The 22,963-nt window shown below is 46.8% G+C and overlaps 1 protein-coding gene across 5 annotated transcripts in view; it reads left to right on the top strand.

Annotated features, from left to right (window-relative positions):
* The window catches only part of FAM178B (family with sequence similarity 178 member B), a 255,029-nt gene that overhangs the window by 56,791 nt on the left and 175,275 nt on the right, over positions 1–22,963 (top strand). For all 5 annotated transcript variants that reach the window (XM_061593084.1, XM_061593082.1, XM_061593085.1 and 2 more), the window contains exon 8: positions 5,266–5,347. In XM_061593084.1, the coding sequence (XP_061449068.1) occupies positions 5,266–5,347 (82 nt within the window). The remainder of the gene's footprint in view (positions 1–5,265; positions 5,348–22,963) is intronic.

Raw genomic sequence — 22,963 nt, 5'->3', positions numbered from 1 at the left:
CCTCCTCACAGGCTGTTGTTACAGCAAAGCCACCCATCTCAGCAGAAGGACTTCAGCCTGGAAATCTCATGCCTTCTGTGGCGGAAGCACCTACATGCCAGCCTCTTGCAGGAACGATAAACAGACCTTGTTGAATAGGAAATTGTTAATAGGACTCTGCAGGGTTCTTAGTTCAGAGGAAGGGGAGAGGCAGTCCTGACTTTGTACTCTCCCTCTGTGCAAATGTATCCATCTTCAGACGCCCCAGCCTTTTCTCTCTCAGTGACACCCTTGAGAAGTGCACCATGACGATGATGCATTTGGGTCTGTTTGTTTTTACAAACCCACAAGTGTCTAGCCCTCATGATTGCAGAAGAAAGAATAACAGAAAGTGCAGTCCCCCTGGAAGGTGATAAACTGAGTCATGTTTTAGCTTGGTAACAGAAAAAGCAACAACCCTGCCACCGCATAGAAAGCTAACATGCCAGGAGGAAGGCTGTGTGAAAGCCTTGTCCCTGACATGTTGCTCACATTCTTATGTGCAAGGAGTTCTACCCATACAAACAAGCAACCCTCCTAACTACAGCCCGAAATGATAACAGGCCAGGAAAAGTGTTACCAATCTGCTGATTGTGGGGCTTCCACATGGCAATTTATTGAGGACTGGGTGTTTGCTGCTCATGCACGCAAGTTTGGGTAGCTTCAACATGAGGTTGTCCTCATTCCATCCCATATTATTTCCCCATTTAATCTGGATTTTTTACTACCTGCCCTTCACCCAGAGGTCCGAGGGTGAGTTAAAACAAATTTAAAATACAGCATTAAAAACAATTTTAAACAACCGAATTTACCATTTCCAGGGGAAATACAGTAAGTAAAAACAAAATGCAACCCCTGCCACAGTAAATCCAGATTAAATGGGACAGAAATATGGCATTTTGACGAGGACATGTCAAAATGGATGCTGCTGCAAAAAACCTCTATGTGTAAGCAGTGAAAATTATCCTGACTTATGGTGACCCTACGAATAGGGTTTTCATGGTAAGTGGTATTCAGAGGGGGTTTACCATTGCCTTCCTCTGAGGGTGAGAGGCAGTGACTGGCCCAAGGTCACCCAGGGAGCTTCATGGCTGTGTGGGGATTCGAACCCTGGTCTCCCACGTCATAGTCCAACACTCTAACCACTACACCACACTGGCACCAAATCCATAATTAGGGATAGAGACACACTTACTGTTCTGCCATTTCCAGTGTGTCTCCACCTCTCTTTTCTGAAAGCAGGGGCACAGGATGCTAGTAAAACTCCGCCCCTTTTTACTGTAAAACCTGGTACGATCAGCTTGAGTGCTTTTTTAAAAAAAAATCCAGCTTCAAGCAGATTTCGCAGCTCATCATCAGCTCATCCCGTTGCTGTTCCAGGTATGGCCAATGGAAACACTTTGCTGTAGGCGACTAATGTGCTCACAGCCCAAGTGCCATGTGGAAGTACCCAGTATTGAATAGACCTCTGCTGCTCCTTTCGAGGTGGTGTTCTGATCTCCCGTGTTGTGTCACCAGCACATACACCAAATTCAAGGGAATCCAAAATTCTCTGCGCAAAGAACTCAGATTTCATTACCAGAACCCCCCAAACTTTGCAACGGAGATTTGTAAGCAATGTGTGTCGATGAGGCCAACGTGGGGAGGATGGGCTGAGTTATAAGTGGAGTGCACGAGTCCCTGACCCACTCGCTTTTCTGGGATCCGTAGGCAAAACAGAGACTGTCGGGGGCAACTGAGCATTGGGTGTAGTTTGGCCCTGCACTGTTAACCTTCCAATATTTTCAGGTTTTCCTCTACATCAGTGAGCATTAGAAACCCTTCTCCTTTTCTCCCCCCTTCCCCCAAATCCTTGACAGCTACCATTTGGATGGTTGTTGCGTCTTGGCTGTGAGTTGCCCCAACTGCATGCGGGAAGCTGAACTTACACACCATTTCAAGGCACTCCAGCGCTTTTTCACAAATCGTGTTACAGGGCATGGTATATCTGAGGATAGCTCCCTGCATTTCCCTTTTCCCTGGCTCCAGGCCCTCCCCCATAATTGGATATATGAGCACACACCCCTTCCCCAACCGCTGTATCGCTCTGGCTCCCGCTCTGCCTAGCACAAAATGCAGCCACCTAATTGTTTCAGCCACACAGAAAGAGGCGCCCAGGTACCAAATTACAGGGTTAAAGCTGTGCTGGCAGTCAAACAGCAGGCCCACTACAAATGCAGTTAAGTGCTGTCAGATGAGCCCAGCCAGATGTGTTCCACCGCAGCAGTGTGAAACTGAGCGAGGGGAAGAAGGCACAGAGAGAGAGAGAGGAAGGGGAATGGAAAGAAGCCTCAAGGGCGGCAGTCCAAATTTAACTGCTGTTTTGACAATGACAGGTCTGGAGTGGGGGAGGGCAGATTCAGAGCAGAGCCATCTGGTGGCTGCATATCAGTGGGGTAGTGGACAGCGCCTTGAAAGTTTGGATGAAAACCCAGAGCGGATTCCACTGCCCCACTGACATGGAGCCACCAGCTGCCCATGGAGCAATGAGATGGCTAAAAGAAGGATCAACAAGGCAAAATTGCATTGGGAACCACAGGAAGAGTTGGATGCGCAAATAAGGACAGCTAAAGTCTGTCTGCCTGGGTCTCCAGACAGCTCTGCCACTTTGAAAGGTCAGGAGGTAGTGGGTCTTCTTGGGTGCCATCAAGGGTGGCAGGTCTCTGTCTCTGACCCCACTGTAGGACACAGTCCATCAAGAGGCGCTTCAGGTCACGCACCATTGAAATGAACAGGAGCTGCGCAAGGGTACAGTACTGCTAGGCTGTGTACACACCATATGTTTAAACCATATTATTTTCCCCAAAGGCTCCTGAGCACTGTAGTTTGTTAAGGATGTTGGCAGTTGTAGCTCTGTGAGGGGTAAATTAGAGTTCCTAGCATTCTTTGGAGGAAATAATGTGCTTTAAATGTACGGTGTGTACACAGTCCTAGATATATTTATTTGTTTTATTTATTTATTGCATTTATATTCTACCTTTTGTCCAAGGAGCTCAAGATGGCATATGTGGTTCTCTCCCTCCTCATTTAATTTCCACAACAACCCTGTGAGGTAGGTTAGGCTGAGAGGCAGTTGACTGGCCCAGGTCATCCAGTGAGCTTCATGGCTAAGTGGAGGTTTGAACCCTGGTCTTCCAGGTCCAGCACTCTGCCCTCTACACTACTTTGGCTCTCTGCATAGGAATATAGACTGTAAGAAGCTGCCATATACCAATTCAGAACATTGGTTCATAATATAGCCCAGTATTATCAACACTAACTGGCAACGACTCTTCAGGGTTTCAGGCGGGGGACATTCCCAGCCCTACTTGGAGATACCAGAGATTGAACCTGGGACTTTCTTTTCCCATGTACTCTACCACTGAGCTATGGCCCTATCACCCAACATGGCGGACAATGGGGACCAAAATAAATGACAGTCATATATCTATGTGCAGATTCATGTGTCTACTACAAATCCTGATGAAGCAGTCATGAACTGCAACTCTCATCCCCATGTGCCTGCTTTTAAAAATCCATTTTTTTCTCCTAGTAGGGCTATGTGACTGGAAGTGACACCCACCAGGAGAAAACAGCTTTAAAAAGCAGTTCTGGATGGGAAAGCATAGGCGGGAGTTTCACAAATCCACCCTGTCTGATGGAGAGTAAGCAGGACCCCCGTCTGGGTCTTGCCATTGCATCTAGCTGTCCTGGCAGGAGATAGGAAGGTCACGTCTTTGAATATTCCCTTATTTAAAAAACTCCCTGCATGTACATAAGAAGAGCCCTGTAGCTGGATCAGGCCAGTGGCCCATGTAGTCCAGCATCCTCTTCTCACAGTGGCCAACCAGATGTCTCAAAGGCAAAGCCACAAACAGGACTTTAGCGCAAACGCACTCTCCTGACTTGTGATTCCAGCAACTGATATATAGAGGCATACTGTCTCTAACAATGGAGATAGAACATAGCCTCATCCTTCATGAATTGGTCTAATCTTCTTCTGAAGCCATCCAAGCTGGTGGCTATTACTTCATCTTGTGGCAGCAAATTCCAGAGTTCCATTATGTGAAGAAATATCTCCTTCTGTAGTAAACTAGCACATTTGGAGAGAGGGCTGCATTAAAACTTTGTCCCATGAAGTGCAGATTTTCTAGATGCAAGGAGATCTTCATATGTGGGAACATTATAAGCATGATTCCCCAACTTTGCTGTACAGTCCAGAATTCTGTCCCCTCTTTCTGCATGGCTCTGAGTGTCTCACTGCTTGGTGACCTACAGCTGAAATGTGTGAGGGACCTCGGAGGGTGGTGACAAGGGAAAGGGCCTTTTGAGTTGTTGCTTCCCATCTGTGGAATGCACTCCCCACTGAGGTCTGCCTGGCGCCTTCCCTGACATCCTTTCAGCACCAGATAAAGACTTGTTTTTTCCCCTGGCATTTGATAGACTGAGATGATGTATGAATCTTTATTGAATCTTTATTTTGAATCTTTATTTTTACCTCGCCCTTTTTCCAAAACTGGAACTCAGGGCGGCTTACAAATAAAAACTACAGATAGGTAAAAAACATACAAAAATATACAATTAAATAGAATTAAACTATTCGTAACATTAAAACTATAAAACATGTAGTTTGTATTAGTGTGCTGTCAAAGCTTTCTATGGCTTTATGGGGGCGGTGGTGGTTTTATTATTTTGTTTTATGGGATATATTTATTTTGGTTTTTAACAACATTGTAAGTCGCTTGGAGATCTTTGGAGAACAAGCGAGTAATAAATCTAAACTACTACAACAGTAATAATAGGCTCTAACAGGAAGTCTTGCCTTTGAGGTGACATATCTGGTAGTAAAAAAACTGGTGTATGGTTGGAGGTGGCTCCTCCACACTTGTAAGTCATCACTTGAGGTTTCAGCCATCAACTGATAATACTAGTCACCACCGGCATAGTACTTTAGAACACTTCACTTAATGTTGTTCCGGTAATCCCAACAAGCCTTCTAAGGTTGGCCAGTATCATTACCATGTTATTGCAGATGTGGAGCTCAGGCTGACAGAGGGTGGCTTTGCCCACTATTACCTATTGAATTGATGGCTTGGGTGGGATTTGAATTGGTGATTTCCTGGCTGACGGTCCATGCTGTGAGCCACTATCTTACCCCAGGGGAGAAAGGGAAGGGGTGTTCCCCAGCCACTCTCCCTGCACTGATTGCACTCAATGCTTCTTTTGCAGTTGATGTCTTTGAACCCGGACGTCTCAGCTGATGCCTTCCAAGCCCTTTGGGAAATCAGCACTCATCAGGTCACTTCATCTGGTCAGTGTGGGGTTGTATTGAAAGGGCAATGTGGAAGAAAAAACTGCCCTTGTGTAGAAAGGGGTAGTGTCACCTTCCTCAACCTGGTGCTTTCCAGATATTTTGGACTACAACTCCCATCAGCCCCAGTTAGCCTAGTCGTATGGTGCTGAGACTGATCGGAGTTCTAGTCCAAAACTTCTGGGGGACACCAAGTTGGAGAAAGCTGGGATGAAGTCTCCCAACTGCTGCAGGCAACATGGGCCTTTTGTTGTATTCCATTCTGGCCTGTGCTGGATCTAAGGGCCATTTCACAAATTACACAGGAGTGAACTCGCAGTTCCCACCGAGTGCCTGTTCAGCAGGTAACCACAATCAATTCCAGCTCCTAGCTGGTGATGAGGATGCCTGTGTGAGAGATGACTTTAGGAACATAGGAGGCTACCTCATACTTTTATTGGCCATTGGCCCATCTAGCTCAGTACTGTCTACACCGACTGGCAGCCAGAGCTTGGGAAAGTTACTTTTTTTGAACTACAACTCCCATCAGCCCCAGCCAGCATGGCCACTGGATTGGGCTGATGGGAGTTGTAGTTCAAAAAAAGTAACGTTTCCAAGCTCTGCTGGCAGCAACTCTCCAAAATTTCAGGCAGGGAGTCTTTCCCAGTCTTAGCTGTAGATACTGGGGATTGAACCTGGAACCTCCTGCATACAAAGCTGCCCATCCAACCCAGGACCGGCTCAAGACATTTTGCTGCCCGACGCTGTCTCTGTCTGTCCTCACACACACATTCCCATTCCATGTACAGACGTCGACCAGAACTGGCAGTTTAATCTTACCTCAGCACCAGCTGCAGACCAGCATCCTCCCCAAGCATAGCTTAGGGCAACAGGTGCACACCCAGCTCTGTCTTCCAGCCAAGGAATAACCAGGGGGCTCAGGAGGAATAGCTAGAAGGGGGGCTGCTCCCCCACGCACAGAGCACTTGCTGCCTGAGCCAATTGCCTCACTCTGCCTCATGCAGGGGTGGGGAACCTCAAGCCCGGAGGCCAAATGTGGCCCTCCAGGCCTCCATCTGGCCCCTCACGACTCCCCCCAGGCCACTCCTAAGAATGGATGAAGCTGTCAATTTCAGTCTCTCTTGGTTTCTCATGTTTGCAGCCTTAAGTTCAGTTCTCCGCATTCCCACATCAGTTTTTTAAAAATAAAAATCACAAACTCTTGAAAATTCAGCAGCATTTTAGTGCAAATTTCTCCTAATATATACACTTTTGTATATAACTTTGCTTGTTAAACAATTTTTTGAAAGCAATATAATGCATTTTATATGTTGTTTTCATGAATATATTCATGTTTAGGCACACTTTTCCCTAATGTATGCATTTTTGTGCATATTGTTTGGTTGGAGAAGTGTGAATTTTGAAGGAAAGCTTTGTGTTAGTTTGCAAAGTGTTGTGGACGTGTGAATTAGGTAGGTTCTCATTAAAATCTGAATCGAACTGAATTTCTCCTCTTTCCCTACCCACACTCCCTCTTCTTAGGCCACATCCTCACCCACCCTACTGGTATAGCCAGCCTTGCCCTCATCTAATAAGTATCTCTGCCTTGGCAAAACTCTCTGCTACCCTCAAATTACTCAGTTGTTTTGCAGGAGCCAGAACCCTTTAAATTCATCTCTAAAAGATTTGCTTCTGATGAAGTTCAGTAGCAACTCCATGTCGAAGGGGAAGTAGGGAAGATTAGCATCTTGTGGAAGAGATCGTGTGCACCAGAAGGCTAACATTGCAGGGAATTGTGGGTAGACTTTCGGTGCCTGTGTGGGCAGCCACAGAATAATAAGATTTCTGATATGGCTTTAGATGTTCTCTGTTTCTCTCCCTGCACTCTCAACTGTTTCTAGGGAATTTGCTTACTTTAGCGAGCTTCTCATCTGCGCTCTGGCTGCTGCCCCTCCCTCTCCATACACACTTTCCCCCTTTCCCTCCAAGCTTTGTGGGGGAGGGGGCACTTCAGACAGAAAGAAACATCTAAGCTGGCACCAGAGATGAGGGGATCTTAATCTTCTGTTTGCTACATCCTCAACTTCTCCTGTGTGGCAATTATTCAGTGCCGCAAAGATTAGGATTCCAGGTGGGGAAGCAACAACAGAGCCAGTGAGGATCTAAGTACCTGAGATTTTGCTTCCTTGCAGTTGTCAGCACTGAGGAAAATAAGAGACACAGAGCAGGGAGGGAAAGATGCTATTGCTCACTAGGGATGGGGTTCACTGCCTAGTTCCTATCCACTTGTATCCCGATAGTCCATTGTTCAATCCCAATCTGCCTTTTTTCCCCTACCCCCTTGCTTTTGCGCTTGCCGATTCGATCTTTTTTGTTTTGGCGGCGAAAAAAAATTATGTAATTTTAAACATAAATGATTATGTAATGCATGGAAGTTAATGGATAATAGCGATTGTAATTACGAAGATAATTCAGCTCTGAATATGAATTCAGATAATTCATTGGGGGGGTGGAATTCAGGAAGAAAAAAGCCATGCCGATTGCAGCCAAGAAATCCGTGCCGGTCTGAAAAGTCAGCGGATTGTTGGATTCAGTCAAAATCTGGTACTAAGTCCGATTTAACAGATATTCTTCCCCATCCCTATTGCTCACTGAGCCAGAGGTCCTTGTCCTGGAAGCTTTTGTTCTTCGTGCATTGGGTGGACAATTGCCTTAGGTCACAGATGGGGAACGTCCAGCCCGCAGGACCAAAGGCAGCCTGTGGAGGATTCCCTTCCAGCCTCCAGAGTGTCACCTCCTTAGCCCCCCCTTCCTCCTTGGCTTCTGTGCTGGTTGCCGAGGGAGGGACTTCTCTTCCTTCCCACTGAGCAAGGAAATCAGGATTCTGGCATCAGGATTGGGGGCAGTAGAAGCTAGTCCATTAGTGCAAGTGGGGTGCTGCCCCATCAGCCTCTCGCTGTCCTTAGTCAGCCCTCACCTGCCTGCCTTCTTACTTACTGCCAGTGCAGGGGGTGGCCTTGGCTGTTAGCTTCCTCCTCTTTAGTCTCGTTGTTGCACCTGTAGGACCCAGCAAGAAGGAGCAGGACAGGGACAAAACTAGAATTAACTGGCTGTGCCTCTCATTGGCTCTGGCCCCACCTCCAGTTGGGCTCCCTGCCTTCCGCCCCACCAGTTCCCAGGGGCACCAGACATCACTTGTTAGAGGGGCTTTAACTCTTTGCCCTCCCTACTGTGATCGGGGATGCTGTGCCTGAAATTTGTTTGCGTTGGGTGGTGGAGGCAGGAATACCCCAGTGGAGAGAATGGGAGTTTTTATCTCTGTACAAATTCTCTCTGTCTCTGTCTCCCTCTCTATGACAGAGGGAGAGAACTCTGCCCACATTTGGGCACAGCCCTGTCCACCACTGGCATGTGGCCTCCAATACAGTGGTTCCCAATTTTTTCCCTGTGGACCACTTGAAAACTGCTGATTTCTTTTTCTGCCTGTTGTAGCAATTGTGATGCACTATGGTACATGCTGTATGGTTTTTTAAAAAATTGTATTTTTACAGACACTCCATGGATCACCAGTTTGGGAGCCTCCTGCCTTAACAGAACGTGGCCTGGAGGCGGAAGGGGGGTGGGTTTCCACTCTGGCCTGAGTTGCACAGCAGTTTGCACAAATTAAACCACCTTTCCCCTGTCCACCAAGATACTGAGAGACTTGCTGAACGTTTGCAGTGGATTTGTTGTTTTGCTTTAGGAGTAGAAACTGTCGGTATGTGCCACATTCTTTTCTTGAGTTACCGCAAGCCCTAGTTCTAGCACCCCAGTAGGCCTCATAATGATGGTGGAGGGAAGATTATGTGCTGTGCAGAATAATCTGCTTTTCACCCCCCCCTTTTGTGTTTAAACAGAGCTGAATGAATGCTATATAGCATCGACTTTGTGCTGTGGGGGTGTACACAGCCAGCATATAAATAAGGAACATAAAAGTAAAGGTTCCAGAAATGGCAGAGGAGTGTATAGGAAGAAGGGGGAAGCCATGATCTTGGCTACTTGATAATAATCAAAATAATAATAATTCCACTTTACCTGAGGATGCAGAGCCCAGGAGGGTGTGGAGTGGGAACAGAGCCACAGGAATTAAATTAAAATTTTAAAATTAAAGTTCACAGATGCCAAGTGAAGATCAGGTGACACTGCCAACTGGATGGTCCTTTAGTGCTGAAACTCACACAGCAAGCTTGACATTGCTAGTACTTAACATGAAGGCCCCTTGAGGCTATCCATACTTAACATTGTTTAACAGTGATTCCCTCCCTGCTGGAAATCCTAAGAACTGTCATTCTTTGGTTCTTTGAAGAGAGCCTTGGGAGCTACAGATCTCTAGCAGAATTCTCTGCACCCTTACCAGACTGCAACTCCCAGGATTCTTTGGGGAGAATGAGGGGGAGCCATGTGGTAGAAAAACAAAACTAGCTACTCCTCAACATGCCAGCACTGCAAATATAAGCCACTTTTTGGATTATGTATCTATCTCCTCCCCCCATCCCCCAGCAGACCTGGGACTGTAGCTCCTAGTAAAGATGCTGAACGTTCTCTCTTATAAATTTCACTCATACGCGTAGCGTTCCTTGCTGGGAGGAACCCATTCACTTAAAACTGGTTTAAATCTGCAGTGCAGGCACACGCGCTTTCGCCAGCAGAAGGCATATATTACGTGGGTGACATGGCTGTGTTGTGCTGGAGCTGATGAGAATTGAGAGTCCAAAGTAGCTGGAGGGCACCAGGTTGAGGAAGGCTGGCATATTACCTCTCTTCGTTGAGCTTCTCTCTCTCCAGTACAACAACTTTCTGTCCCCAAGCTAGCAAGGAGTGAGTTGGAGAGAGGCAGTGAACTCAGCCTGATGCGACAGGCCTGTGCCCTGGCAGAACTTGACAGCATTTCCCTCTTTGTTCCCGTTTTCTTTGATGCCACCTGTCATGCTCACCCCCTCTCTTGGGAAGAGCCAATGCTTTCCCCTAAATCACTGGCAATGCCTCTAACTCCCTTTCCCCTTTGAGGGCCCCGATGGTGGGATCTGCTGTCTGCCTGGACGTGCCCACTACAAAGCCTTCTGTAAAAAGGAGGGGGGGAGTCTCTGTGTGCAGCAGGCAGCCTCTGGGAGCAGCCGTCCACTGGGGGGAGGGTTGGTTTAGGGTTTTAAATGAGGTGGCTAAGTGGGGCAAGGAGCACAGCTGGGGCTTCTGTGCAGCAGCTTAAAGAGCATCCGGGTGTGTGCGAAGCAGAGCACATTGCTCTTTGCTCCTGCTTGGGTGTCGCGCTGTGGGATGTGCAGCAGACATTGGGGCCTCACCTGTGAGACACTCTGGGTAACCGTGGTCACGGCAGGCTCTCTGCTTGTGGTGTGAGCCTGACTTTGTCACTTGCCTGTCAGAAGTACAGCCCAGTGAGTCGAGTGCTGGATCTGCCATCACTCTTGCCCCTCTGCTAGCCCCTTGTGTGGCCTACTTGCTGTTACTTATTGTGCACTTCTACGTTCATGCAGTCATCCTTCACCTTATTAAAAATGAAAAAAACCTGCAAGAAATTGCCAGACTGCCACACAGGCATTGGTACGAATTTGTGACACCACAGGCACTAACCAATTGATCTGTCTACAGTATGGGCTCTTTTGAACCCCCCCCCCGCCCTAAGAAAGTTACATCTGTCTTCACCAGCCTATATCTTGTTACACAGGTCACATCCAAGCCATCCATTTAAAGCACTGTTATATCACTTTGAACAGTCATGGCTTCACCCAAAGAATCCTGTGAACTGTAATTTGTTAAGGGTGCAGAGTTGTTCAGAGACCCCTCACAGAGCTACAGGTCCCAGCACCCTTAACAAACTACAGTTCCCATGATTCTTTGGCCGAAGCCATTGTCGGAATTTCTCTATTGAGATGCGTAGCAGAGTTGCGTAGCGCTGCGGAACGGAGAGTATTGAGTGAGCTTAGTGTGTGTGTGCTTGAATCTTTGCTAAGATTCTACCTTACCTGCAAATTAGTCAGTCAGAGACTTTAAGCTTTAAAATAAGAAACAACTACTTTATTCTGGAAGTACATGCTTGATAGGAAAGAGTTCTATAACTAGCTACCTAGCTATGCTGGAGCAGCGAGCACTGGTCCCAGTACTCGCCCTCATCCTGGTTGAGAGGGAAAGACAAAGGAAAGATATCTGCTCCCCTCTCGAGAGAAAGAGAACACTGAGAAAGGCGGGAAGGAACTGAGATCAACATTCCTTTGCTTATCAGCCTAGCAGGAAGGGAAGAGCTGGCAGGATCAAAGGGATAGGTATAGCCTCAACCAGCAAGAGGTCTAGCTCTCTAGCTACCCTTATTAACCCCATGCAGCCTCAACCCACCAAGTTGGAGTTGAACCTCATACATTCCAACAGCCATGACTGTTCAAAGTGATGTAACAGTGCTTTAAATGGATGGCTTGGATGTGATCTGACGTTCTTCACTTTTGCCCCCCCCTCTCTCCTTCCCCCACCCCAGCATTGTCTCTGTTCTCCATGTTAGAATGTAAGCTTCATGGAGGCAGGGACCTATCTGCCATGCCTGTGTAACTCTTTAAAGTGGTGCGTGCACTGCTGGTAGATTATGCATAAAACAAGCAGAAGCTCAAGTGCTTCTAGGAAAGTTAGCTGTGCCCAAGGACTCTAACTCCAACCCGGGTTTCGAAACAGAGAATATCCCATCTCACACTATTTGAGCATTTTCACATGAGATACCTAAAGTCCGTTTGAGCCTCCCTGACATCATTTATGTTATGAGTAGCTGCTGGTGGTACTGGTGGTGGTATTCACACAGGAGATAATGCACAGTCTTGCCATTGCAGGCTTTACAGCTACTGTTGCGAGGCAGGAGCTGATCTCAGGCCAGGCTGAGCTATGGGACAGCAGAGCTCTGACACTACTTCAGCAAGCTTCACACAGAGACTGCTGAGCCCTGTATATCTACTGCAGCACACAGTACTTATTCAAGCTAAGACGTCGCAGCAATTGGACCGGCCCCTTGAGACCCCTTAAGTAGGCCCAGCACAGGCTTTCTATTTGCTTGAATGGGACTGAGTTAGCAAACGGACACTCCTACAAACAGGTTGAAAAATGGGTACTATCTGTTGTGCCTCCATATCTTCCAGCATGACTTTGGCAACGGGGGTGGAGGCACTTTAGCCAGATCCTCCTCTGACGCTGTCTCTGGTTGAGCCTCTGATTCTTCCTCCTCTGGAGGAGGCACAAGTGACAGCTTCAGCAACAAAGCAGGGCTGAGAGGTGGACTCATTGTCACGCAGTGCTTCTTCAGTTGTAACTGGAACTAAGGAGGCGGACCTGTCGCTGTCTAAACTGATAAAGCTGTCACCTGTTTCAGCCCCCTCTCATTGCAGCCCACTGGGTCCCTCCCTAGGATCCCAGTCCTCCTCCTGATCACTCCACCAGGATCTCTCCACAGGGCCCATGACACTATGTCCCTATAACAGGTGAATTTCTGCCTTCCTTACTTCCACAATTCCTCGCAATGCACCCTCGCCCTCTCTTCCTATTATCTGGTCCCATCTACACCACACCATACATTAAAGCACATGGCTTCCCCCAAAGAATTCTGGGAACCCTTAACAAACTACAGATCCCAAGATTCTTTGGGGGAGGCCATGCGCTTAAAATTTATGACGTGGATGTGACCTCTCTCAGTTTTCCTTGCCCTCTAACTCACTACTCTCCATTGCCCTGGGCCACTCTGTCTCCCAGCTCTCCGCTAATGCAGAATTGATGGAAGGGGAGACAGAGCTGCTGAAAGAGCCTTGCTTCAGGCCACCCATGACAGATCTTCAGCAGTCACAGAGTTTGGACGCAAGACTCCAAAGTTTCTGTGTAGCGCTGGCATTGCGTGAGAGCGGAGCACACTCCTTTTCCCGATGATACTGTCAGTGGAGCTCACACTTTCTGATATGCATGAGCCAGGAGAGTAGGCGAGTCACATCATCCAACGGGGCTGGGGGGGGAAGGGAACGGAGAGGCCACACACTGCTTAGCAGAGGCAAGGGAACATCTGGCCTGAATCAGCTGGAGGGAGGCAGTGGAGCAAGGAACATTAATGGGTTTGAAAAAGGACTGGACCAGGTCAGAAGCTGAGCATTGTTGGGGGTGGAGTGGGGGAAGAAGGGAAGGGCAGGGATAAGAGAGAGGATTGAGACAACGAAAAGCCGAAGCCACGTTCTACTTTAGCATGTGCTGGCCAGATGATACCCAGGTGGCGAGAGTGGGGTCTTAGGATGGAGTCAGGAAAGAGGCACTGTGGCTACTGCTGAACTTTTGCTGCACTAGCAGACCTGGTCCTTTTACAGACCATTTATAAGGAGAGAGTTAAAATAAGTGAGAGCAAAATTATGCTAGCTGTTGCCCACAGCTTCTACACAGCCTTTGAAGTGCCGTTTCAGTGGCTTGCAGATTTTTGTGAAACTGCTGAGAACAGGAAACACAAGCAGCATTTCTCCACATCTCAGAATGAAAGTTTCCCCATCTCCTCTGCCTGGGTGATGCATGCATTGCCCAGGTGGGAAGAGACAGGAAATTTCTGAACAAGATAAAGGTGCATCCAAATGTCTCATCGATGCCTCACTGCAAGAGGCAGTGATGTCCTCCAACGAGGATGGCTTTAAAAAGGGGGATTAAACAAATTCACAGAGGATAAGGCTGTGTTCTTCCTCCACGGTCAGAGGCAGTACACTTCTGAATACCAGATGCTGGAAACCGCAGGAGGGGAGAGTGCCCTTGCTCTCATGTCTTGCTTGTGGGTCATCTCTCTGGGGCACCTGGCTGGCCACTGTGAGAACAGGATGTTAGAGCAGATGAGCCACTGGCCTGATCCAGCAGGCTCTCCTGATGTTCTTATGCCACCTCCAAATCTACTGTAGGACATCACTGCAATGGAGTGAGGAACCCTTTTCAGCTCAAGGGCCACATTCCCTTCTGGCAACCCCCTGGGGGCCACATGCCAGTACTGAGGCCAGAATAGAGATGTGAAAGCCAGAGGAAAGATTGATTTTGCGGGGTACTCTTATCCCCCCCCCAAATTGGGGGAGGGAATGGAAGAATTGGGGGGAGATTGGGAAAAAACTTTTTTTTACTCTTCTGGTTCTCCCCCCCCCCCCAGGCCTTCACTTTTCTATGCCAGAGGCAAAACTGGGCGGAGCAGTGAATAGTAAATTTTACCTTTGTACAGTTGGCTACACACACCTCTCTATTCTCCATCAGGGAAGCAAGAGGCAAGAGGCATTATCAAGAGTTCAAAGACACATTCAACCCAGGAAAAAATGGACGGAGGATGTGCTGGGGAGGGTCTCAAGGATCAGATAGAGAGGCCTGCATTTGGCCCCTGGGACTGTGGTTCCCGTTCCCCTCCCCTCCACATGACACAATTTGCTTTCTCAGGGATTTTCCTCTCTTTGGAGGCAGTGCCTCCTGCCCTCCAGGCCATGCCTTCTCCTCCTCTAGTAAATAAGGCTCCTTCTATTGCATGGGAATGGAGACTTTACAGCCACCAGGGCTACATGGGGCTAGTGCTAGCAGGAAAGTATTATATTTATGGAAGTCAAAACATTATGTAGGAGCCCCATAATCCTCCCCCAAATGGAAACTGGCATTTCCTCTGCTTCAGTGCCATGTCCAAAGCAGAGATGGCAAATGGAAAAGCCTCAGATGCAGCATTAGAGTAGGAGAACTAGAGGCCACAATCCACTGAGACACTCCCCTGGGGCCCCTGGCAAGCCCCACTGAAAAGCACAGTGCTGTGTCCAACAGCTTTCCTGCACCAGTTTTGAGACGGAAGGAGCTGTCACAGTTACAGCGAGCATCAGCCGTGTATCCAACCTCCTAAGGGGAGGTTGCCCAACCCGCTGAAGGGCATGTGGACAGGAATCAAGTGCTTGGAGTCTCCCAGCAGATGTGAACGTAGCCAAGAGGCACCGGAGATAATGGGTGTATCAGAGGGAGACGTCACTCTCTTCCCTTCCTGCTTCCGTTCTCTGGTTTCAGGGAAGCAGCTTTTTTTCATTGTAACTAAAGCTACGGGGGAGTGGGCCTGTTTACCAGACGACTTTTCTGGCTTTCATGAGCTTCACCGTGGCTCTATCACTCTTGCATAGAGTGAAGAGCACCAGCAATAAACATCTGGAAAGTAATGGCTCAGCACAGCTGGGGAAGTTATTAGAGACAGCCAGCTTCAGCTCAGAGCCACCCATGTGGATAGCAGTGTAGGCTTCCATTTGGACATGAAGGCCTCAGCAAATTTGAGACAGGATTTAGGGGGTGCAAATTTGGGACAAATATTGTTGCAGATATGCCAGTCTTAGGCTCTTACTTCACTGGGCTTAATGTGGGGCTGCCCCACAGGTTGGGGAAGTTCACCCAGAATGGGACTGGAGATGTACACTGTTCACAGGATTTTTAGAATGGTCACTGTAGGAGGGTACCATCCTGTCTAAGGATGGTGTTACCTTAGAGCAGCCTTTCCCAATCAGTGTGCCTCCAGATGTTGTTGGACCACAACTCCCATCTTCCTGACAATTGGCAATGCTGGCTGAGGCTGATGGGAGTTGTGGTCCAACAACATCTGGAGACACACTGGTTGGGAAAGGCTGCCTTAGAGTAATTCCAGGACACCTGCATGCACAGGCCATTCCTGGAGTCTTCTTGGATGTGCTTCTCCACCTCTGGAATGTGCAAACCCATTGCAGAAGAAGAACAGGCCTTATGTGCCAACTGTGGGTGCTTCCAGACCTACTTATTGAGCATTCATCCTGATTTGTTTGCAGGGAACTTTTATGATGTTGGTTATTTAATGAGAATTCATTCTAATTTGTTTACGAGGAGGTTAGATGACATTGCGTCAAAACAAGTGTTATCCCCCACTTTCCACAGCATTTTCCCATCTCTTTTTTTATCACAAAAAGTCCGCTATTTGTGGGAAGTGGGTTTGTTGCTCATGGCCTCCGAATCAACTATGGTTGCAACCTGAATTTGCTGGTAGGTGATTGAATCCCACCTGAGGAATAGCCATAGTTTGGAAGTGCTCTGTTACTAGTAACTAGAGATGGTCCCTGTTTTCTACCCGTTCCATGGTAAATAACTGCCACAATTTCGTTGCTATATACTGAGCCAGGTTCTAGGTCCTCATTAATTTACAAAACCCTGAACAACTGAGGCCCAGGGTACCTTAGGGACTGCCTTAACCCTTATATCTAAGCTTGATCACTGAGATCATCTGCAGGAGTGGCGTTAGGTGTCCTCTGAGTTTGCAAGGCTCATTTAACAGCAACAAGAAATTGACCTTTTAGAGTCATCAGCCCAGTCTTGTGGAATGCTCTGCCAATAGAGATTCAGCAGGTACCTTGCATTCTGACTTTTAAATGCCTGCTGAAAACGTTTGCTATTCCACCAGGCTTATGCAGGCAATTGAAAAGATATCTTTCTGTAATCAATGAAATCTGATTTTAATTTTTTACAAGGTTTTATTGTATATATAGATATGATGTAAACTGCTTTTTTAATGAATAGCGGTACACAGATATTTTTATAAATAAATAATATTTGTATTTTGCAGGTGCCTTTTAACATTTGATTAGTGTGAGATGATAGAATTGTTCTTCAAGGTTCAACTTCCTCCTTAGGGTCTCTAGAAAAATCTTTGAGTTTGGTAGAGAATGTATCGAGTTGGGGAGAAAATGCATTGTGCACGTTGTAACACATGCTTATGAGCACTGGGGCAAATGACATAGTACTTTAGCTATAGAGCTGTGCTTTTACGTCTAGGTTTTTTTACACAAATTGCTGGTATTGGGGGTGTGGGTGGGAATTAGGACCAAAGCATGGGGGTATAAACCTCCCCCCCCCGCTAGGCTCCTGAACCAGATCACCCCCCATGCCTGCAATTAATGGGCGGAGGGGAACGCCCCTTGAAGCAAATGGGAATTTTCCTGCCAAAGCAAATTGCAGTTGTGGGAGACCATAGTAGGTGTAAAGTGTTAAAGTCCCTTCAGCCTCTGCCCCCAGCCAGGCAACAGTCCCAATCTGGAATCTGGATGGGGAGTTTGTCTAACACCTCCCCACCACACACAACAAAACTCTGAACAACTGCACAGCTGTGTAGCTAGCATAACAGTTCTTATGCACCTTGGAGTGTACAGGCTGCCATTTCATGCACAGAAGTGTATTTTAAACTGTTGATAACGTACTGTAGGGTAATTATCACTATGGACAGCCATCTGTCGGGAATGCTTTGATTTGGATTCCTGCACTGAGCAGTGGGTTGGACTTGATGGCCTTATAGGCCCCTTCCAATTCTACTATTCTGTGTACTATATCTTTGACCAAATGAACTACCAGTTTTTGGCTTTTAAATCAAGGGAAGACAGGCTAGTGCAGAGTGACTGCATAAGGCAGTCTTTTCCCAACCAGATGCCCTCCAGCTGTTTTGGACTACAGCTGCAGTACTGGCTGTGGCTGATGGGAGCTGTAGTCCAAAAGAGCTGGAGGGCATCAGGCTGGGGAAAGGCTGGCAAGAAACCATCAAGTAGGCAGAGTAGAGCCTCCAGCAGTGTATAATTGAGGGGACCGGGGGTGGTGGGGGCTCAAGCAGTGACCTTTCCTGTGAGAATAGGGATATTGCTGGCATGCCCCTATTTTCATGCATGAAACTTAAGCCTGTACTATGTGTGCAATCAATGTATTATCAGTTTTTGTTTTTTTCCCCAACTGCTTCACCTGGAAAGCCTTCACTCAGTGATGGGCAGGGGTCGCTGACCTTTTTAGGCTCCTGTGCACATTTGCAAAATGAAGAAACTATTGTGGGTACCACATACACACTGCAGTCATGCACACACCCTCATTCTCTCCACCCCACCCCCTTCCAGCGATTACACTTGGAAAAAGTGTGTTTGCTTTTCATGGGTATTATAAAAAGTGTTTTCATTATTCATGAGTGTTATAATTTGGTGAAGTACTGAGAATGATCTCTTAAAGATCCCTAGTCTTGCCCTCTCTCATAATTACATTTCCCAGCTTTTTCTGAGAAGAGAGATTGCCTATTAAACTAGTTTAAATTTGGAATTGTCGATATGCCCATAGTCTGAAACACCACTGACACAACTAGCAGTTGCACAAATGGCTTTTTAGAAATAAATTGTGGGTGTGTGGGCCCTGATCTAGGTTGGGACCCTGGCGTGTGGGAGTAGGGAGGCTTTTAAAACCTTTTGCCCCCTACTGTGATCCCAGTGTGGATTGGGGGCCCATGTCCACTGCTATTAGAGGATGATGGTTAAATTTATATCATAGCATTCCTCCAAAGGAGCCCAGGGCGGCAGGCCTATCAATACAACCTCCTAAAACAGTTAGAAACTTAAAGCAATCACCTCCTCTCAAAACTAATAATTTCAAGGTGGCCAAGGACACCTCTTTCAGACATTAAATGCCTGGGTAAACAGGAATGTTTTAAAGCCTCTTCTAAAATGATTTTCAAAAGCCTGCCACATAATTGCTAATTGCAGGCATGGAATGGCATCATGTCTCTTGTGGCCCATGTCGTCTCAGGTGGTGAAAAAGGCGAACCCCATCCCTGGTAGTATTTCTCCTAGGTTCTTCTTCTGCAGGTGGGCTTCTTTCCAGACAGCTGGGAAGTCTTCCATGCCAGAGTCGTTGCCCAGGAGAGCCCCTTATCCAGCCAGATCGCTGGCCTCTTGCAGTGCCAGCTTCCTACCCATCTCCCTGCCTGGCAGGCCCACAGCTGGGAGGACGGTGTGTTGCACATCCGACTCAGTCACGCCTTTATCTCTCCCTCCTGGCTTTTGCCAACCCTCCCACTCTTGCCTCAGCCGCAGACACACAAGGGCTCTTGTGTGTGTGTGTGTGTGTGTGTGTGTGTGCGGCGCCAGTCTCCCCCACATCCTTCTATCTCCCTTCCAGATAGGCAGCAGCTGTTACCCAACACCCTGTCCCAGCCAAAGAACCTTCCTTTTACCACCCCCCACCCCTCCCAACTAAATTACTTGGGATATGGCCCAGCCAGGCGTCAGGTAATTGTGAGGTGATGAGGGAAAAGTGAGGGAGGACATTTGTCACTGTACTCCTAAAAGCTGGAGTTTCCCCCTTCCCATCCCATCTGGTAATTAGAGGATCTGTTAAGCTTCCAAAACAACCAAACACACACAAAACCCCTCCAGCTGCAAATGGCTACAACAAAGAAAAGCAGTGATTTGGCCGATGGTAAAGATATGTTTCCCTCAGACAATTATGTGCTATGAGGGCTTGAGTCACCCTGACCAGCCCACTGGCTTATCTGCTTATACACCAGAAGGGGAGGGGAGGGGAGGAATGGCAGCAGGACCCAAGGCCCTCAGACCTCCGGGATTCAGCTGGGGGTCTTTTCAGCAGAGGTCATGAAACTGGGGGACTGCAGTTCAGTGGTCAGAGGATGCAGAACAATGCTCAGCCCACTGGGCCTTTGGGCAGGGGACAGGCCTGGTCTTACAAGGCCTTGGGCGAGCAACAAACAGTCTCTCATGCTCCTTCATCCATCAGATGGACAGCCAGGAGTTCTGGTTTCTTTTGTGGCAAAGGGAGCCAATTTGTAGCCAAAGGGGCATGTCAACTTGCTATAACGCATAAAAAAGCTTTCTAGATCTGGGGTTCCCAAAGTGTGGTCCATGGACCGTCATTCAGATGGTCTGCAGTGATAATTGTATTTTTATTGCTTCTTTTATTTCTCATTGTATTTTATTGTATTCAAATTTGAATACCATATGATTTTTAAAGTATTAAAAAAACTCTTTAGCATCTAAACGGAATTGCAAAACAACAGACAGGAAAATCAAAAAAGAATCCTGAAAACTAGTTTGTTAAGGGTGCTGGAAATTGTTACTCTGTGAGGGATAAACCACAGTTCCCAGCATTTGGGAGTGCGTGGATGTCCTTGAAATGTGCCTTAAATATATGGTGTGTAGTGTAGGGGCATGTGAGAATTCTGTCCAATTCAGGTTTGGTACTGAATTTTCCATTAATTCGCTCTTCTTGTAGACCGGATTTTTATGTAGTGTTTTTCTGCTGCTATTTTTGGAATCAGCTTTTTTTTAAAAAAGTGTCTAAAGTATTGATATTAATATTGATATTTTTACTGATAATTCCTTCATCAATATTTCCTTTTAAAATATTGATATTAATAACAATATTTTTTCCAAGGGGGGTGTAAATGGATCAGTAAAAGCAGTAGCTTGTGGGCAAAGAACAAACTTGAATCGATACCAGCCTGTTAGGTCAACAGAATGCTTTCGCACTAGCACCAGCAAACAGATCCCATTCCTAGTGGAGAGCACTCTACCTAAATGTTCTGTCAAGACCCTCAGCAATTTTCAAGTGGTCCACGGGGGGGGGAAGTTTGGGAGCAATTGCTCTAGCCACTTGGGGTTGACTGCGCCTAGTCCCCAAATCTCAGCACTTCAATAACATACCGCCCGGGGCTTCTGCTGGGAGGAAGGGTGGGATATAAATCAAATAATAAATAAATAAATAATACAAGGCAATGTTCTAACCAGCAGAGTTACAGACAACTCAAAGCAATGCTTGCTGGAAATGGAAGCTTTATAACCGTTATGACAGAGGTGATAAGGCAAAGTCTTGGTGCAAATGGCAATATGGCATACTGTAACCTATTTTGTTTTTGGTTTTCTCCAGACGGTAACATTTCCCCTGCTGGTTTCATGCTGCAGTATTAAAACAGCAGTGGGCAAAAGGGTGCTTGGAGCCCAGGGGAGACTTTGGAGCGGCTAAGGTCAGGGGCTCAGCCACAGTTCCTTGAGAGAGCAATTCCTTGTTCAATACTCAACATGTCCATCAGAAAGGATCCTGTGTACCAAGGCAGGGAGAGATCTCTGGCTGGAATTTTAGAGAGTCGCTGCCTGTTAGAGTAGACAGTATTGAGCGGATGCACTAATGGTCTGTCTTGTGTAATGTATTGTTGCATCTTCAAATATTCAAAAACCAATACCAACTGGTGAAAGATTTTTCTGTGAGAGTCATTCATTTTGGCATGCTAATCCTACTAGTTTTAGGCTGCGCTCACACTAACCTGTTTGTAGCAGAAAAGTAGTTTTTCTCAATCCAGAATTGTTCATGTTCATCCTCAACATACTGCTTTCAATCTAGATTTATTCAAGTTCCTGGAAATTCTAAATCCTGGTGGAGAGGATGTGAGGGCCAGGCCAGGACTGGGAATGGAAAGGCAGTGACCTTCCTTCTCATACCTTCTCCATCTCCAGAGTATATTAACTTACATGAATGAAGTTTAGTCTGTTGAATTGTCTCACTCTCTTTTGAGATCCCCCAGAATACCAGAATCAAAAATCATGACTTTGCCTATAGCCACATTCCTCTTTCACCTGTGGTTTGTCCCTGTGTTATGATTCTTCATGAAGTGAACTACTTTGAGCTCTTGAGCTTGGCTTGATGCTGCATTAGATATCTCAGTTTTAGATTTGACCTGAAAAACTAACTTGTGCATACTACAAGTTTATGGATGGGCAGAGAGAAAACAAATACTTTAGGGTGTGTTTGTTAACTCCTCCTTGAGAGTCCTGCTTTCTAGTCTTGTTCCTGACGTTTAGATTTTCCTTTTCTGTTGGACAATCAAAGGGAAACTGTTTAACCAGATGCTATATAAAGAACTAACTAAGCAATTTGAAACTAATTATGGAAAGCATTTAGAATATTTTTCTGGTTGCTGGGTTGATTGTTCTGCCCAGAAACCCTGAAAAGGCCTTATGCTGTGCTGCACATTTTGGAAAAATCAGAAATTAGGCCTGAATTACAGCCTAGGTAGCAGCCAGCCAACTAGCTAGCTAACCATAATGTACACTGCAATATTTCTATTCCTCTAGGGCCATTTTAATCTTTTGCCATCAAGTACTAAGGGGGAAAAAAGAAAAAATACCCATTATGACTGTGAATACAGTGAGAGCTTTAAAAGAGGAAAGAATAACCTAGAGCAGCCTTTTTTCAGATCAGTTTAAGTTATCTCTTTAGCAATAAGCAGCCAATACTCATTATAAAACTGAAGAATAAACAAACTCTAGTTCTTTCAGCAGGCAAACAAACATGCTTAGAATCATAGAATCATAGAGTTGGAAGGGGCCTTGTAGGCCATCGAGTCCAACCCCCTGCTCACAGCAGGAAATCCACAGCTAGAGCATCTCCTGCAGATAGCTGTCCAGCCTCTGCTTGAAGACATCCAGCGAAGGGGATCCCACCACCTCCCTAGGCAGTCGGTTCCATTGCCGAACTGCCCTTACTGTCAAGAAGTTCCTTCTAATGTCCAATCTGAATTTACGCTCCTGCAACTTAAAACCATTAGACCTAGTCCTACCCTCTGGGGCAGCAGAGAACAAATCTGTACCCTCTTCTATGTGACAGCCCTTCAGGTACTTAAAGAGTGCAATCATGTCACCCCTCAGCCTTCTCTTCACCAGACTGAACATGCCAAGTTCCTTCAACCTTTCCTCATAAGGCTTGTTCTCCATACCAGCTATCATCCTCGTCACCCTCTTCTGAACCTGCTCTAACTTG

The sequence above is a fragment of the Rhineura floridana genome, chromosome 12 (genome assembly GCF_030035675.1).
Source record: "Rhineura floridana isolate rRhiFlo1 chromosome 12, rRhiFlo1.hap2, whole genome shotgun sequence".
NCBI lineage: Eukaryota > Metazoa > Chordata > Lepidosauria > Squamata > Rhineuridae > Rhineura > Rhineura floridana.
This window is presented reverse-complemented; position numbering and strand designations above follow the sequence as displayed.